Here is a 15,986-nt window from a genome sequence, read left to right as displayed (position 1 = left end):
CCACGGTGCATCTCACATCTGGATTTCAGTCTCATCTGCAGCCATCTCAGGGAAATGTTCCTCCTGGTTTCCTCACAATCATATTAGGAGAGACAATACCATATTTGAAGAAAGGTTTTTAAATTATAATTACTTTGACTTATTCTTTTTCAAATTACTGCTTTATTGGTTTTCTTTAAGAGGGGGTTTAGCTCCCCCATCGATGGTAATTCAGTGGTGTGCACCATGTAGAATTAGGGTAGCTAACATTTCCATCATGGTCAAACATATTTAAAATATTTATTAGCCTGTGATAATTGCACATCTTTTTGGAGAGCAGAGAGATATACTTACCCACATACGATATACACTGATTAAATCAGGTAATTAACATTTCTATAGCCCTATTTTTGGAGACTTTGAGCATCTCTTATCTGGTTCTTCATAAAATAAATACCAGGCTTCTTTGAGCTACAGTCTCTTCCCCCTCCACCGTGGGCAGTAAAACTTATTCCTTCCTTGTGAGCGTGAGTGTGAGTGTGAATGTGAGCGAGATCTGCCTCTCAACCTCCCTCCACCCTAAGAGGGTCATGATGTTTTCCACTTGTATTCTTTTTTCACTCAAAAGAGAACATTTTGTTTAAAAAATTGCTTTATGTGTATTGATGCTTTGCCTACATGGATATCTGTACACTGTGTGCATGTGTGGTGCCCTCAAAGACCGAAAAAGGTATTGACTCCCCCCGGAACTGGAGTTAGAAATGGTTGTGAGCCACCACGTGGATGTTGGGACTTGAACCTAGGTCTTCTTGTACATAGTGCTCATAACCTCTGAGGCATCTTTTTCAGCCACAACCAAGGAAATTTTATGCCACTTCAAATATATAGGTATATAAAATAAGTATACAAATGAAATATTTTCTAATAGCAATAAATTTCATAAAGAACCATCATAAAATAATTCTTCTATATACATATAATTTTACCAGCTACTAAAAACTAATGCAAAATTTCATACTAATGAGATGGATAGACTTATTTTTATATAAAGAAACAAATCTGGCTGAAATTTGATGCCGCAGGACACAGAGCACCTTCAAATTGTCAGTGCTAATACTGTTTCCTATAAAACTCAGTGTAAGACAGTAGGCCTATGCTTAGGGCCGGATACAGAAATCGTTAGAAATGACATCCTAATCCCAAACCAAAATTCATTTCAATTTTTTAATGACACTTAAGTCAGCAACTCGAACAGCAATTTTTAAAATCTAGCACTCTAACATATGAGATTCTTACACCAGAGGAATGATAGTGAAATTTTGCCTGTTTCCCACAACTAAACCATTGTGATTCGGGAAGTGTAGAAGATTCTGTATGTACCTTACGATTAGCAGTGGTTTTAAGTCTGACTTGCAGTGTCTCAGGCAGGACTTGCTGGTGTAGCGTGGGGTGGTAGCGCACACAGCGGAAGTACATGCTGGGTATTAGAACCTAGGCTGCAGGGAAGCTGTGTGACACTTGAGCAAGTGCTACCAGGGCGGCTCCAATTCATCTCATGTCTCACCTTTGCGTTTGAATTCCATTCTGGCAACTGCATATCCATAAACAATTCACTATGGGCAAAGTTTCTGTGCCGCCCACATTCATTTATATGACCCCTTATGGGGTCATGACCCACAGTTTAAGAAGCCGCGCTCCTGCACCACCGCTGTGTTTTAAGGTTTCATTACACCGTGTGTATTGCCATCACTGTCAACTTGCGTATTTTATTAGTATAGCATATGCTGCTGCATTATGCTCACCTAATAATAGTCAATCCAAAATCCATCTTGTCATTACCCAAGAGGCATTGCTCACTATGAGGACAGCTGCCATCACAGATGTCCCATTTGTGGCTCCATAAAATGCTTTCAGGCCTCTCTTGCAAGAGGAACTCTCACTGACTCCATGCTGTGCCTCTGTCTGACGCATGACTGACAGGCTGCCTCCTTCCGGAGGGTTTTGAGGTCGGAGGTCCTGGCTCTCCCAGCACAGTACACATTCCCAGCTTCTGGAAACCCCATCCTGGCATAAGCCTTAGGCTTGCTTCCTCAAGCTGCCAGTCTGTCACAAACTCCAGGCTTGAAGTCAACACACAGCAAATTACTGTGAATTTGAGTGACCTTTCTTCTCCAAACAGGTCAGGCTGCCTTGGTCTGGTAACCCAGGGAGGTGACGGAGAGCCATTTTTTTTTTAAGCAAAGCTATGTTTCCATGTGGCTCTGCTCCACTGGTTTCCTACTAGGTCTCCAAAGGTTGGTAGGTAGGCCTTCTGCCTAGAAGCTCTCTCGCTCCTCCACCCACATTCCCTTCTCCCCGCAGGAGAAGTGGGATTCGGTGTCTGTGGCTCACCTATAATGAAGAGCAGTGTGTGCCCAGGGTTTGATGCCTTAAAACCCTCAAGGGTTTGTGTGGAAGGCTGCAGAGAATGTTAAAGACTTGCTGGAGACAATGACCCAAAGGAATGGAGAGAGTTTGTCTAGATCCCCAATAAACAATGTCTATTTTAAAAATGAAGTTGTTGAGATAATGGAGAGAAAATTGAATATGGACTAGGAGCTAAATTATTTTAAGTAGATTTTAGTTAATCATGTTAGTATAATAATGTGGTGATTCTGTTTCTAAAATACTACAGTGTTTATGCCTAGAGTCTGAAGTGTTTAGAAGTTGCTTTAAAAACATTTCAGCAGTCCCCTAAAGAGAGAGCAGAAAGGATAAGTGAAACTGGATCAGGCAAATGGTAGGAAATGATGAGAGCAGACAGACAGACAGACAGACAGGCAGGCAGAGCGAGCCACTCTACAAGTCTCTCTACCCCCTGTGTATGTTTTTTAAAGTTTAAATACAATTACAGCAAAAGAACACACCACTCTTGGTCCCCAAAGGGGCCCATCCCAAGCTGGTGTGGCCTGTAGGCTGTAGCCCCATGTACTCTGGCGGTGGGGGGATCAATCTGGACTGGAATCTTTTCACAGACATTCCCAGTTGCAGCCAAGCTTGAAACCTGCATCACAGACTTCTGCATGTCAGAGGAATGGCCATGTCTGTGATAGCAATTTTGAGCTGTGTTGTTCTAAGTTGAACAGAGTGTTGACATTGGCCTTCATTGTTCTTGGTCCTTGGCACCCCTTTAATTTTTCTGACGGTCAGCTTTCTGTCACTGAAGAAATACCAGAGATAGTGACTCTCTAAGGATGAAGGTTGGCTCGTTCACAGAATCAGAGGCTGCAGTCTGTGGTCATTTGAAGGGATAACATGGGCATTTGGCAAGGCAACATAGGTCAAAGGGGGTCTGTGGTTATGTTGCTTGCAAAAGGGTGGAAGTTTAATCATTATCAAAACAAAGGTCTCCTGTGCTAGAGGTGTAGCTCACCTGGTAAAATGCTTGTCTGTAGTCACAAAGCCCTGGGTTCTACCCGAAGACCACATGAGCACCACATAAACAGATTGGTAACACATGCATGTAGCCCCAGCACTTGGGCGACAGGACAAGGGGATGGGTGGGAAGGTCACTGCCTGAAGCCGGAGCACTCAGGGTACTGGGGTAAAGGCGATTCTCTGAAACATGTTTTCTGGGAAAATACGGTAGGGTTTTGTTTATTTGATTTTGGATGTTTGTTTTCTTTAGTTGGCCAGAATTTGAATGAGATTTTTGTTTATTGCTTTCTGCTTTTTGCTTGTGAGACAAGTTCCCACTGCATAATTCTGGATGACCTGAAACTTACAGTGTAGACCAGACTGGCCCCAAACTCACAAAGAGATCCATGGGCCTCTGCCTCCTGAAGATTGGGAGGTGTTTGGGTCTTTTTGGTTAGTTGGTTAATTGGTTGGTGGGTTGATTGGTTGGGTGGTTTTGGGAGGGATTGTTTTGTTGGGGTTTTTTGTCTTTTGGGTTTTTTTGTTTGTTTGTTTTTAGTTTGAAGTATAATTTGTTAATTTTATAAGGAATATTTTTATTAAATTTATTCCTTGACAATTTCATCCATATATAATGCATTCTGGTTACTCTTGCCTCCTTACCCTCTTCTGTTCCCTCCCACCCTTGTTAGTCCCCTCCCCTTTCCCCTACAAGCCCCTCTCTCACATCCATGTCTCTACACTGACATCCTTGTCAGCTCTGCAGAGAAGACAATGAAGGGATGCTCAAAGATGGAGAGCATTAGCCAGGGCCTAAGCTTCCTGAAACCTAAGAAATAACCACGCGTTGGATGCCTTAAAATCAAAGAGATTCGTTCTCTCTCACTTGAAATCTGACGTCCGTTTTAATAGAGCCATCCTCATTCTGCTGACGAATCCTTGCTTGCCTCTTCCTAATTCCTGTGGTAGCCAGAAGTCTTCCAGACCAACCATGCTAATCTGTCTCTGTTTTTATTCACATGGCCTTCTAACTTGTGTGTGTGCCCTTAAACAAGAGTAGGAGCAACTAGCGTTAGACGGATGGCCCGGCAGAGTCTATCATAGTTAATTGCATCTGCAAAGACACTGTTTCTAAGATCGTACTCTGGAATTCTGGGAGTGCTTGGAGGATACCAGGCCCCCCCCATTGAAGTTGCTGCCAGGCGATGATTGGGCTTGAGGAGATCAGTTGATTCAGATCAGGGAAAGGATGAGACTGAGGAAGATGGGCACTGACTTCATACGCTCAGCATCTGTCCTGTGGGTAGCGATTGCTAGTGTGAGAGATGATGCTTCCACAGCCTCCGCTGCGTGCCAGACAGTGCTCTGAAATATCCATACACTATTACTATTATTCCATCCTAGGCGAGGCTGAGCAGAGGGGGGGACCAAATGCGAGAGCCGTATTCAGAAAGAAACAGGGCCATGATTTAGACCAAGGGCATTTCTGGAACAGCCGTGTTACTGCTGCCTTTCTCGGGCTGTGCATTTCCAAGAACGTTTAACGAGAAGCACGCATAGAGCCTTCTCCCATAGATGCTGTGAGGCAAGCTAAATAGGAACTGTTTGACTCCAGTTTCCCAAAGCTACACCACTGGCCAGAAGAGCAAAGGAATCCCTTCACTTGATGCCAGTGCGCAGCCTCAGGATGAAAGGCCTCTTGTCGTTGCCTGAGCTCTTACTCTCTCCGCCTTGTTTTCTGAGCAATCCTGGGAAAGTACGGGGTGGGGGGTGGGGGTGGGAGCGGTATTGAAGTATAATTTGTTAAGTTTTTTAAAGTGAATTTTAATTAAATTTGTTGCGTGACAATTTTATGCATGAATATGGAGTATAGTGCATTCTGGTTACTCTTACCCCACCCCCACCTCTTCCGCCTTCCTCCCACCCCCATCATACACACCCCCTTCCCTACATTCATGTCTTTTTGCTTGGTTCTGTGACTCACTTTAGGTTAGTCAGAGTTGCCTATGTAGAGCTTAATCAGAGCTGCCTGTATGACTGTGGGATTAGGAGTGTCTGTTGCAGCCTGGTAGGCGCTTCCGTGGATATACAACCGAAGACAATAACTGCCCCTACCCAGAAGCCAGTGAAGCCAGTAGTTCAGCAGGGAGAGGTAGGGCCCATGAGTCTCGCCCCATCCATGACTGATTAATGATAGGCCCAGTCTTATGCAGGCTATGTAAAGGCAGCCTCAGCTGCTGTGGGATCCTGCTTGCAGTGGCTGTCATACCCAGAAGGTAGCACTTAGAAGCTTCTATTCCTAACTTCAGGCTCACGGATTCCTTCCATGCCTTCTTTTGTCGTGTTCCCTGAGTCTTAAATATAAATGTCCTATTTAGGGCTGAGCACATACAGTGACCACAAGCCTCTGCATTTACTACCATCCATTGCAATTAAAGATTCTCTGATCATGACTGAAAGTAACATTTGTTTATAGGCATAAAAATAAATATTTAGAAGGCAGTGCGTGGCCATGTCAATTTAGCTGCAAGGCAATAGTAAGTTCCCTCATTTGATCAATGGGTGTCTCAAAAAATAGAGTTGTCCGTAAGGTATGCCACAAGTAAACTAAGCCATCCTCTTTACCCACCTACAGCTGAGATGAATGGATACCACAGGCAATGTCTGGGCTTACCCAGCCTCTTCTCTAGCACCTTCCAAACAGGGTAACCAATCATCTGTTTTGGGTTTTTTTTTTTTCCCTCAATACTAGGAAATCGCCAAGCATATAAAACCATTTTAAAACTGTTCCGGATTTTAAAAACCAGAACAGTTTGAACAACCACAAACACATTGCTCATCCTACATACAGCCCCTACTATTATATACTTTCAGCAATGTCTGTCTCTAACAGAGGTGGCTTTGGATAGCCCCACGAGGCGAGGCAGAACATCTGCCTGGATTAGCATCCTATAGTTAGTTCAGAGGTACCAGAGATGATGTCTTGATCCTCAGTAGGATGTGTCTGAAAGTGGGCGCAGAGGTGGGAGTGAGTGGTGGAGTCGCTGAGAATGGAGCTTTTCTCTTCCTTATAGGGGAAGAGGATGAAGAGGAGCCAGAGATGCCTGTGGGGCCACGCCCCCGGCCCCTGTCTGAGCTGCACCTTAAGGAAAAGGCAGTTCCCATGCCGGAAGCCAGTGCATTTTTCATCTTCAGCCCAAACAACAGGTGTGTAAGGATGGCGGGAGGAAAAGGAGCTCTCTTTTTTCCCGGTCCCAAACCTAGTGCATGCCTGCATCTCACGTACCGAAGCCTGAGTGCTCCCAGCTCCCCACAACTTATATGGAGACAGAGTCCTGGATTGTAAATCAGTTGGTCTACAGTTACTCCCCTCACCAGGTTTGAGTGTATAAAGTATTCCTACTTGGCCAGTGTTGCCTTTCATACATCAGTTTACACTAGAACACCATAGGCTAAGCAGTACCGAAATCATCCTGCTTGTGTATTAGGACTGAGGGGACAGGCCCTGGAGGCCCGAGTGGTACCCATCTTTTCTGACATGCCTTTCTCTCCTTCCCACGTAGGTTCCGCCTGCAGTGCCACCGTATTGTCAATGACACGATCTTCACCAACCTCATCCTCTTCTTCATTCTGCTCAGCAGCATCTCTCTGGCTGCTGAGGACCCCGTCCAGCACACCTCCTTCAGGAACCATGTATGCACTCCATTTTGTTCTGTGTACCCTGTCCTTCTGAGAGTGGAGCAGGCCCACGGCTTCTGCTGCTGCTGCCTTCCTTGCTCAGTTAGGAGGCCTGTTGCAAACCTCACAATCCGTATACAGTGACGATTCCCTTAAGAGATTAAGACTTTGGTAGAAAACCCAGCCTGGGATTTTTCACTAAGCAAGTGAGCATGTACCTAAATGCATCTGATATGCTAGTTGATAATGGACAGTAGTCAGGCATCCTGTTGCCTGTGGATGTTCCCCAGGAAGCTCGAGTTGCCTGTAAGTCAGCAATGAGGCCACTGGTTTCATGCCCTATTCCCATTTCCTCTGACCAAGAAGGAGTGTTGGCAATTAGGTGCCAATGGTACAGCTGACATTCTAAGATTCTAAGAAAACTGTGATCATCTTTGATAGCGGAAATCTGATTGGAGCTATGTGCCCAAGGTTCTGGTGATCGATATTAAATACCAAAATAAGAACTACAGTGCCTCAAAAGCCCAAAGCTTTATTAAATCTCAGCCACATAGGCACGAGGAAAAGAGCCACTGCTCCAAAGCCGTGTTCATAAACAAAGCTCTCAGCTCTGGGATCCTGCCTGTTCCAGGCTCTCTTGCTGAGGTCAGCAGGAGTGGCCTCAGCCCTGGTCCATCTACCAAGATGAAATCAAGTATCAATCAGTTTGTCCTCAGCCTGGGCTGACCTGGAGGACTTCCTTCCTAGGGCCCAAAAGGCCATGACAGCAATGTAAATGTCCTCCTCTGGCACAGAATGCCACACCATGGGAGCATCTGGGTGGCCCTGCAAAACCAAACCCATCCTCTGGTCTTTTGGCCAGCATCCCATGGTCTGCTCTGGGTTTGTAAGTAAGTGGGGTTGACGAAAGCAGCATCCCAGTAGATGCTGCTGCTTACATTACACCCACGTCCTGCTGAGGCCTGACCTGGAAGCTCCCCACACCTGCCTGCAGACACCACACAGAGCCAGAGCCCCCTGCGCTAGCCCCGAGTGGGAGCTAATGTGTTTCCTACCTGTCTCCCTGTGCAAAGGCTCTGGTGGTGCGGTGGGGCAGGGATGCACCTTGTTTTGAAGTGCTTTTCCTTTTCTGGTGAACATCCACTGACCTCTCCCCCTGCCCTGCTTGTGCCCCGCCCCTCCCCCTTGCCCTCCCCATCCTGTTTGTTTCTGTTTTGCAGATTCTGTTTTATTTTGACATTGTTTTTACCACCATTTTCACCATTGAAATTGCTCTAAAGGTAAAGCCCCGCCCCCCTCTCTCTTCCTGCCTCTCTCTGCCAGTCCCAGCTCTCTGCCGGCTGCTGTCTGTCTTGTCGCTAACACATGCTCCCCTGTTGGTGTTGGGTGCACTCCCAGAGCCACTAATCCAATTCTGCTTATTTTTCAGATCCTAGGCAATGCAGACTATGTCTTCACTAGTATCTTTACATTAGAAATTATCCTTAAGGTAATGCTCCCCTGAGCCGTGTGTCTGTCTCTCTGTGTCTCCACTCTGTCTGGCTGACTCTTCTGTCTCCTTCACTCTCTGATTCTTGTGCTTCCCTTCATGCTATACCACTTCGTCCCAGCTCCGATGCCAGGAGAATCCTACCCTGTCACAGTGCTCCCTTCTGCTCACTTAGCGGCAGTTTAAGGCCTAGGAAAGTCACACGCTGGCTGTGTCACCATGGGTGCTGCCCCATCACTGGCTGAGCATGGTGGCTGTCAGCGGTGCTCAGTTCGCATGTACCACTTATAACCAGTCGGTGGCCAAGCCCTACTTGAAATTCTCTCTCCTTCCTCCTGCATAGAGGAAATGCCACACAAGCTCTAAAAAGGCAAAACCTCTGGAGCAAGAAGGAGTCACTTTGGCCCCTCTCTTAAGAGCCTTATCATCAACACCTTCATCCCAACCAAGGCAATCACAAGAGCTAAGCAGACATTGGGGCCATGTAACAGTAATGGTGGACCTGAAGCAAGATTGGGAGCCAGCATCCCAGCTGGATCATATAGCTAACAACTAGAAATTGTCTTTAACCCTTTGGTAGCCTGCTGCTCTAATCCCCTGGTAACCCGCAGTTCTGATGAGAGGCCCTGTAAATCAATGCATGGCTTTGGCGGTGCACCTGGGCTGTAGGACCTTGGGTAAGGTTGGCTTCTCTCTGGGCAAGGTGGAGATTCTACACCTTTACGCAGACCAGAAGGGTCATAGTCTGTGAGCACAGGCTTAAGCATCTTCTCGGGACACTTGCCTGGGATGGCCTCTCCCCAGAAGCTCAGGCCTCTCTTTAGCTCATCCTTGGTGTAGACACAGCTGATGTCCGCTCTGTGCACCAGTGCCAATGACAGACCCAGATGAAGCCCTCATATCATGCCCATCCTTTTAGTGGGCTTGACATTTCTGCCTCATCCAGATACGACTTGAATCGGGAGGGTCTGCATGCCTCCCGGGTTGTCCTTAGACCTCAGAGGCTCTGTTTGCTGACCCTTAGCTTCCCTTGCTCGCCAGCTGCGTGGCGCAGATTTGTCTTTCCTGATCAGAGGGTAGGTGGGGGAACAGTGTCCCCTTCTGAGAGGATCTGCTTTGCTGTTGTACCCTAGACTCAGGGTTGCATGCAGGTACTGAGAGCTCTTTCCCAGGACACGGAAATCTCTGAGGCCCAGTTCTCAGGAGCCCAAGCCGAGCTTCGCTTGAGGATTTCAATGGTGCTTTCTCCTTAGGATTGCCATGCAAGCAGAAACTCTTCTCAAGCATTGCCATGGCAAGCCCTTCCCCCACTTCTTCCTTCTGCTTCCAGTCTCTTTTATGCTCACTGTGCTTCTGAACACCCCTCCCTGCATCCCCTCTGCCTCCCATGCCTCCCACACTTGGGTTTGTCTGCCCAGCCAGGGGGGTGCCCTGTATCATGCCAAGGCACTGACTATGATGGTGCCCAGAGCTTCATTTGGGTCTGGGGCCATTTGTCTTTAAAGGGACAGGATGGGTGGGAGCACACTAGCTAGTCTGAGTAATGGAGAGGTTTTTTCCATAGAAGGAAAGCAGACTCAGGGCCAGCTATGGAAATGACCAAAGTGAGGAGAGGATTTCTCCTTAGAGGTACGCCTTGGGAAACGTGGCTGTCTCAAATTGGATGGTGAGAGACAGCTTCCCCTCTAGCTTGGAACTTGGAAGCTTGTGTCTCCTAGCATACCTCCCAGCTCCATATATAGATGCATAGTCTTAGGCCTTTCCTGAGAAAAGCCTTAAAGCTTTCAGGAAGCAGGGACCAGGTGGGTGACCATCAGTAAGTAGCACAAGGTAGAAGGCCATTTGTTCAGGTATCTGGACCTGGTGTTTTCTGGCACCACAAATCCAAATAGACTTGAAAAAAAAAGTTGTCTCTTCCAAGTATCTCCTTGCCCTTTCTCAGAACCATTCTTACTCTGTTCTCGCCTGAGCACAAGTCCATTGCTTTCATCCATCATTCTCACGCATTCTGAAGGGCTGGTCTACTCCTAGGGCCTTGGACAAAGCAAACCCAAAGTCAGGAGACAGAAACTGTGCTGTGAGCCACATTATCTCCCTGTCCAAAACTTTCTGGTGACGATGAACTGGGGTCCAGGTCTTTACAGAGACATAGGACAGTGAGCCCTCCAGATTGTTGCCTTTGGGAGAGATCTATAACCACATCACCCTAGACATAGGACAGTGAGCCCTCCAAATTGTAGCCTTCAGGAGAGATCTATAACCATATCACCCTAGACATAGGACAGTGAGCCCTCCAAATTGTAGCCTTCGAGAGAGATCTATAACCATATCACCCTAGACATAGGACAGTGAGCCCTCCAGATTGTAGCCTTCGGGAGAGATCTATAACCATATCACCCTAGAGCCTTTTATGTAATCTCCCCACTTCTAAAAACTGCTGCCGAACACAGCTTCTTGGTCCCCTGTGATCTCCTGCTGCAGGAGATAAATGGAAGAATTAGGTCACGAGAGCTATTTTTGCCGATTTCCCCATGTTGACTTTTGTATGAGTCTTTGGGTGTCCCACCCTGGACACGCTCTGATTCCCAAGCAAAAAATCTGGACTCCAGATGACCAAGAAACTTCTCTTGGTCTCTCTCAACCATCAATTCCAAATTTAATTCTTAGGCAGATGCTCCGTGACCTGTAGCTTTACACAGGCTCATCCTGGGTACCGTGAACCGCTACATCAGTCAGCAAAGCGCAAATATATACAACGCACAGTTTCTTACAAGCAGTGTCAGCACAGGAGGTGACGTTAGCCAGGTCCTGTAACAATAACCTTACACGATCTTGCTTTGAACATTTTCAGAAAAATTTCTCTTTGCTTTGCTGTCTGGTCCTCCCAAAACCATGAAATACCACTCATACTTTATAGATAAGGACACAACTTCCTTTGCACGGGAGGAATCTAGGTTTCAAACCCGAGTTATAGCAAAGGAGAACGCATCTGTTGAGCATGCCATGTGCAGAAACATGTCCTACGTATTGTATATATGATTACTCCATTGATGCTCACGACCCTTGGGACAAGTGTCACCGTTGTCTCAATGTACAGATGAGGAAAACGAGCCACAGAAAAGTTAAGTTTTTTTCACATAAAGTGCTTGAAATATAGTAGAGCTGGGATTTGAGTCCAGGTCATGTGACTTCAGAGCTCGTATTTTACGCCGCTGTGCCTTGCCCTTCTGAACATAGCTCCTAGTCTTTAAAAGACCCCAGATACAGTCTAGAAACCAGACTACCACTAAAGTTATGCAGTTGTCAGAGATCCTAAGCACTACCGAGACCAGGGTGGAGAGAGAGGCTAATTACAGTAGATGATTAGTAGAGCTCACTAAGGAAAGCTAAACCAGTGTGCAGAAGACAGAGATTTTCTAGAGTGGAGAAGCCAACTAAGTCCTGCATCAATCAGGATGTCTCATCCTTCCCTTGGTGCCTGCGGCCTCCACTGGCCCTAAGGGTAAAATGTGGAAAAGAAGTTAGGAGGTGTGCACATAGTGGAAGCATAACCTATGAAGAAGCAGCCAAGGGCCCCGAGGGCTGGAACCATGTTGGCCTGGGTGTGAAGCATAGTGGAACGTTACAGAAGCATGGCGGTGCCAATCCGAAAGGGCTTTGGGTTGAAGGACCTGACCCTTGTCCAGAGCTGGGAAAGTTCTTTGGTGGTTAAATGAATGGCTACCGGGGTTTCTTGGCAGTGTGTCTCCTTCAGTCTGTCCTGCTGTCCCTGTGCAGTGCTTGGGCTCTTCCAGGGGGGTGCTGATGCTGTAGGCAGGAAGCATGGTGTCTGAATGTTGTCTTGGAAGCTTGGGCAGGTCACTCATTCATGTTCTCTGCCTCCCTGCAGATGACTGCTTACGGGGCTTTCCTGCACAAGGGCTCTTTCTGCCGAAACTACTTCAATATCCTGGACCTGCTGGTGGTTAGCGTGTCCCTCATCTCCTTTGGCATCCAGTGAGTCCCTCTACCCAAGATGGGCCAAGCAGCTGGGAATGGGTGTCAATGAAGACTGCAAAGTGGGGAGGGGGCTTCTTTCTGTGACTATGATCGGAATGGTCTGGGCCTAAAATAGCCCATGATATTTGTTTGATTCTTCCTTCTCCTTCCCCTCCTTCCCCTCCTCCCCCTCCTCCTCTTCTTCCTCCTCTTCTTCCTCCTCTCATTGCTCCTCCTCCCCTTCCTCCTCCTCCTTTCCTGTGGTACTTTGTATTGAACACAGGGTCTGACTTGCTAGGCAACTGCTCTCCCATAAAACAACGGCCACAGCTCTCTTTACTCTTATTTAGCATGGGTCATACCAAGTTGCCAGAACTGGCCTTGAAATTATGGTTTTCCTGTTTTAGCCTCCCATACAGCTAGGCTTATAGGCCTGCACCACCAGGTCCTATTTAATTTCTTTCATCTGTTTCTACCATGATCTGACACTTAGGGTATATTGATCCACAAGAATTTGTTTAAATGTCTAAATTTTTGTCACAGCAGGTACAGGCCCCATTATAAAGAGACAGATATCTAGATCCCCTGTCTCTGCCTGAGTCTCTCTCACTGTGCTTAATCCCTGAGGCTGCCCTAGAGCTGCCCAAACCTGTCATTGCTATGACTACGCTGGCCTACCTCAGCCTCTTTCCATGATACCCCTGCCTCTGTCCTCAATCAAAGCACACACGCACATACACGCACACATGCACACACGCACATACACGCACACACGCACACACGCACATACACGTACACACGCACACACACACATACACGCACACGTGCATACACAGAACTGGGGATTGTACACACTAGTGTTATAGAAAGAGAAGGGTGAAGAGTGGCTGGGGATTACTGAATCTTAATCTTAGCTGCACAGAGGAGCCTGCTGGGTGAGTTAGAAAGAATCTACCCCTGGAGATTTTGATGGACTGGTACAAGCCATGAGCTCTAAAACTCTCTAGCCTGATTCCTCTGAGGTCACATGTCAAACCTTGCTCAGGCTTGAAAGAAATTGGACTCTGAGTTTCTGCCTATTCTAACAGCTGTGCTTATTAATCAAATGTATTCTTCCATGGTGGTGTACACACACACACGCACACACACACACACATACACACACACATACCTATAACGTAGTCAAGGAAAATGCTATTATAAAATGGTATTATAAAATTTGGTGTTCAGGAAATTGGAAGATTTGCCCAAAGTTATGTATATCAAACAAAGAAAGGCTTGCATCTCTAGCCCCTAGCACCTTGGGTCTTCCTTCCCAAGGTTGGTTCACAGTTAACCTCCATAGTAATATGGGGGACGGTGAAATCGAGGGCCTATTCTTTGATAATCGGCTATTTTACCCAAAATTTCTCTGGGAGGCTAGACATCTAGATTCCCATCGCAGTGCCACCCCAAGTCACCGAGTCACTTTGAACCAAAACCTCCTCTTGGTTGTTTGATTTTTGTTGTTTCTCCATCTGTCCCTTAAGTTCCTTCCATTGTGATTCAGTACACACTGCCTGCCTCCTGGTGATGCTCTGAGAGCAGTGATAGATAAGAATGCCCTTTGTGTCTTTGGAAATAAAGATCCATGAAGCAGAGAAATTGGTCTTTTGTACTAGCTCCCTCTTAACCCAGAAAGAATAAAACCAGCACTTGCTTGCCCGTCAGACCCCCCCCCTTTTTTTTTTTTTGGTCCCAGGCAAGTTTGAGTCCTCTTGTCAAATGCTAGAGAAGATACTTTAATTAGCACGTCAGGTTAGAGAACACTGCAGAGGCCTGTCCACCAATGAGTGTGGTTAGTGAATTCTGCTTGGATGGGACCCACAGAAACCATCTAGCTGCCTTCCTGAAGGGCTTATAGGAGTGCCTGCCACCACTCCCTACCAGAAAGAAACCACAGACTGAGGCCCCCAGATGTTCTGCTCTGACCTTGGCATTCCATGCTTCTTTGGATACCACTGTTTCTTGGAAGCCTGAGCGTGTCCTGACCCATGGAAGAGTGTATATACCATAGTGGGCCATGCCCTGGGGGTTGTGCTTCAAAATAGTCCAGAATTCCTTACACATACCTACCAGCTCCAACCTCCAGGCCTGGAGTTTCACCATTGTTTATTTGGTATGTAGTGCAGTGATGTTGGGGCAGGATAGCAGATATACCATTTTACTAAGCGCTCTCACAGTATGTGGCCAGACCCTCCTCTTGAATCTCCATAAATCCTCCTTTACCCAGGAAACAATCTGAATTACTGCCCCATCTTCCAGATGAAAAATGAGGGCACAAAATATTAAGAACTCTGTCCTCAATGGTTCGGCTGGTAGGTGAGAGCAATGGGGACTGAATTCAGGTCTGGCTTATTTTCCCTCTCCTTTTTTGACACTGTAGATTTCTGTTTATATTATATTATATTATATTATATTATATTATATTATATTATATTACCTTATATTATATGACTTGGGTTTGGGGCCTCATCTCTATTACCCTGTTGCTGGGGATCAAAAGAAGGCTTCAAGCATGCAGGCTGCCTGAGCTGTATCCCCACCTCCCCTTTTGTGTCTTTACTGTCAGGACTGCCCCAGGGTCACAAAGAGGGCCCCTGATTTTTAGCAGTAAGGGATAGAAGTTCTCAGTCCCTGAGACAGATTTTCCATTTTTCTTTAAATCTAAGATATCTGGATAACATCTCTGCTCTAACCCAGGGATGGGAACTTACCACCTGCCCTGTTTCTCTCCCAGGTCCAGCGCGATCAACGTTGTGAAGATTTTACGAGTGCTGCGAGTCCTCAGACCCCTGAGGGCCATCAACAGGGCCAAGGGGCTAAAGGTGAACTAAGAGGGCCTGGGTGGGCAGCCATCAATGCAGTAAACATTAGCTATCCCTCTGCTTGGTGGCCGCTGAGGTGAGGGATGGGCTATAGGATGGAGAGATAACTGTCTACTATTCTAGAGTCACTCTTAAGCAAAATATTTCAATGGGTATCTCACCACAAATGCATAGTACCTTGGGTGACGATTCAGTCTTTGTGTACCTGACTCTTGGCAAGATGAACACTGAGGCTGGCGTCCCAGAAGCACTAATTTGCATCAAGATGGCATAAGCAAAGAATTTTACTGACTTGATATACACAGAAAGGGGCCAAGACACTAGGGAGTTGTTGGCCCTACCTTGCCAGGGTCTAGAGTTTATATAGCATTCAGTGGTTCTCCCAGATGGTTCCTAGGAGGCGTCTACAGTGTGGTTAAGGGGCTGACCCCAAGGAGTAGGCTTCTGGGCAATTAATTGCATTTCCTTCATTTGTTCCTTAACCTGGGTGAGCAGACACATGCCACAGAGCATACACAGTACTCTTCCACTTAGGTAACATTCACATAGGTAGGACTAAGGCAAAGAGGAGTTATTTTTTGAGTTAACCAACATTTTCC

General features: G+C 46.6%; 1 protein-coding gene across 52 annotated transcripts in view; it reads left to right on the top strand.

Annotated features, from left to right (window-relative positions):
* Cacna1c (calcium channel, voltage-dependent, L type, alpha 1C subunit) overlaps positions 1–15,986 on the top strand; it is a 610,145-nt gene that overhangs the window by 514,497 nt on the left and 79,662 nt on the right. For 32 of the 52 annotated variants that reach the window (XM_006505443.4, XM_006505436.4, XM_006505438.4 and 29 more), the window contains 5 exons: positions 6,450–6,582; positions 6,939–7,068; positions 8,483–8,542; positions 12,432–12,538; positions 15,300–15,387. In XM_006505443.4, coding sequence (XP_006505506.1) covers positions 6,450–6,582; positions 6,939–7,068; positions 8,483–8,542; positions 12,432–12,538; positions 15,300–15,387 — 518 coding nt within the window. Of the gene's footprint in view, positions 1–6,449; positions 6,583–6,938; positions 7,069–8,273; positions 8,334–8,482; positions 8,543–12,431; positions 12,539–15,299; positions 15,388–15,986 lie in introns of all 52 variants that reach the window. The other 20 variants (XM_006505442.4, XM_006505434.4, XM_006505437.4 and 17 more) reach the window with 3 other exon arrangements.

Source organism: Mus musculus, chromosome 6, assembly GCF_000001635.26.
Source record: "Mus musculus strain C57BL/6J chromosome 6, GRCm38.p6 C57BL/6J".
Taxonomy (NCBI): Eukaryota; Metazoa; Chordata; class Mammalia; order Rodentia; family Muridae; genus Mus; species Mus musculus.
This window is presented reverse-complemented; position numbering and strand designations above follow the sequence as displayed.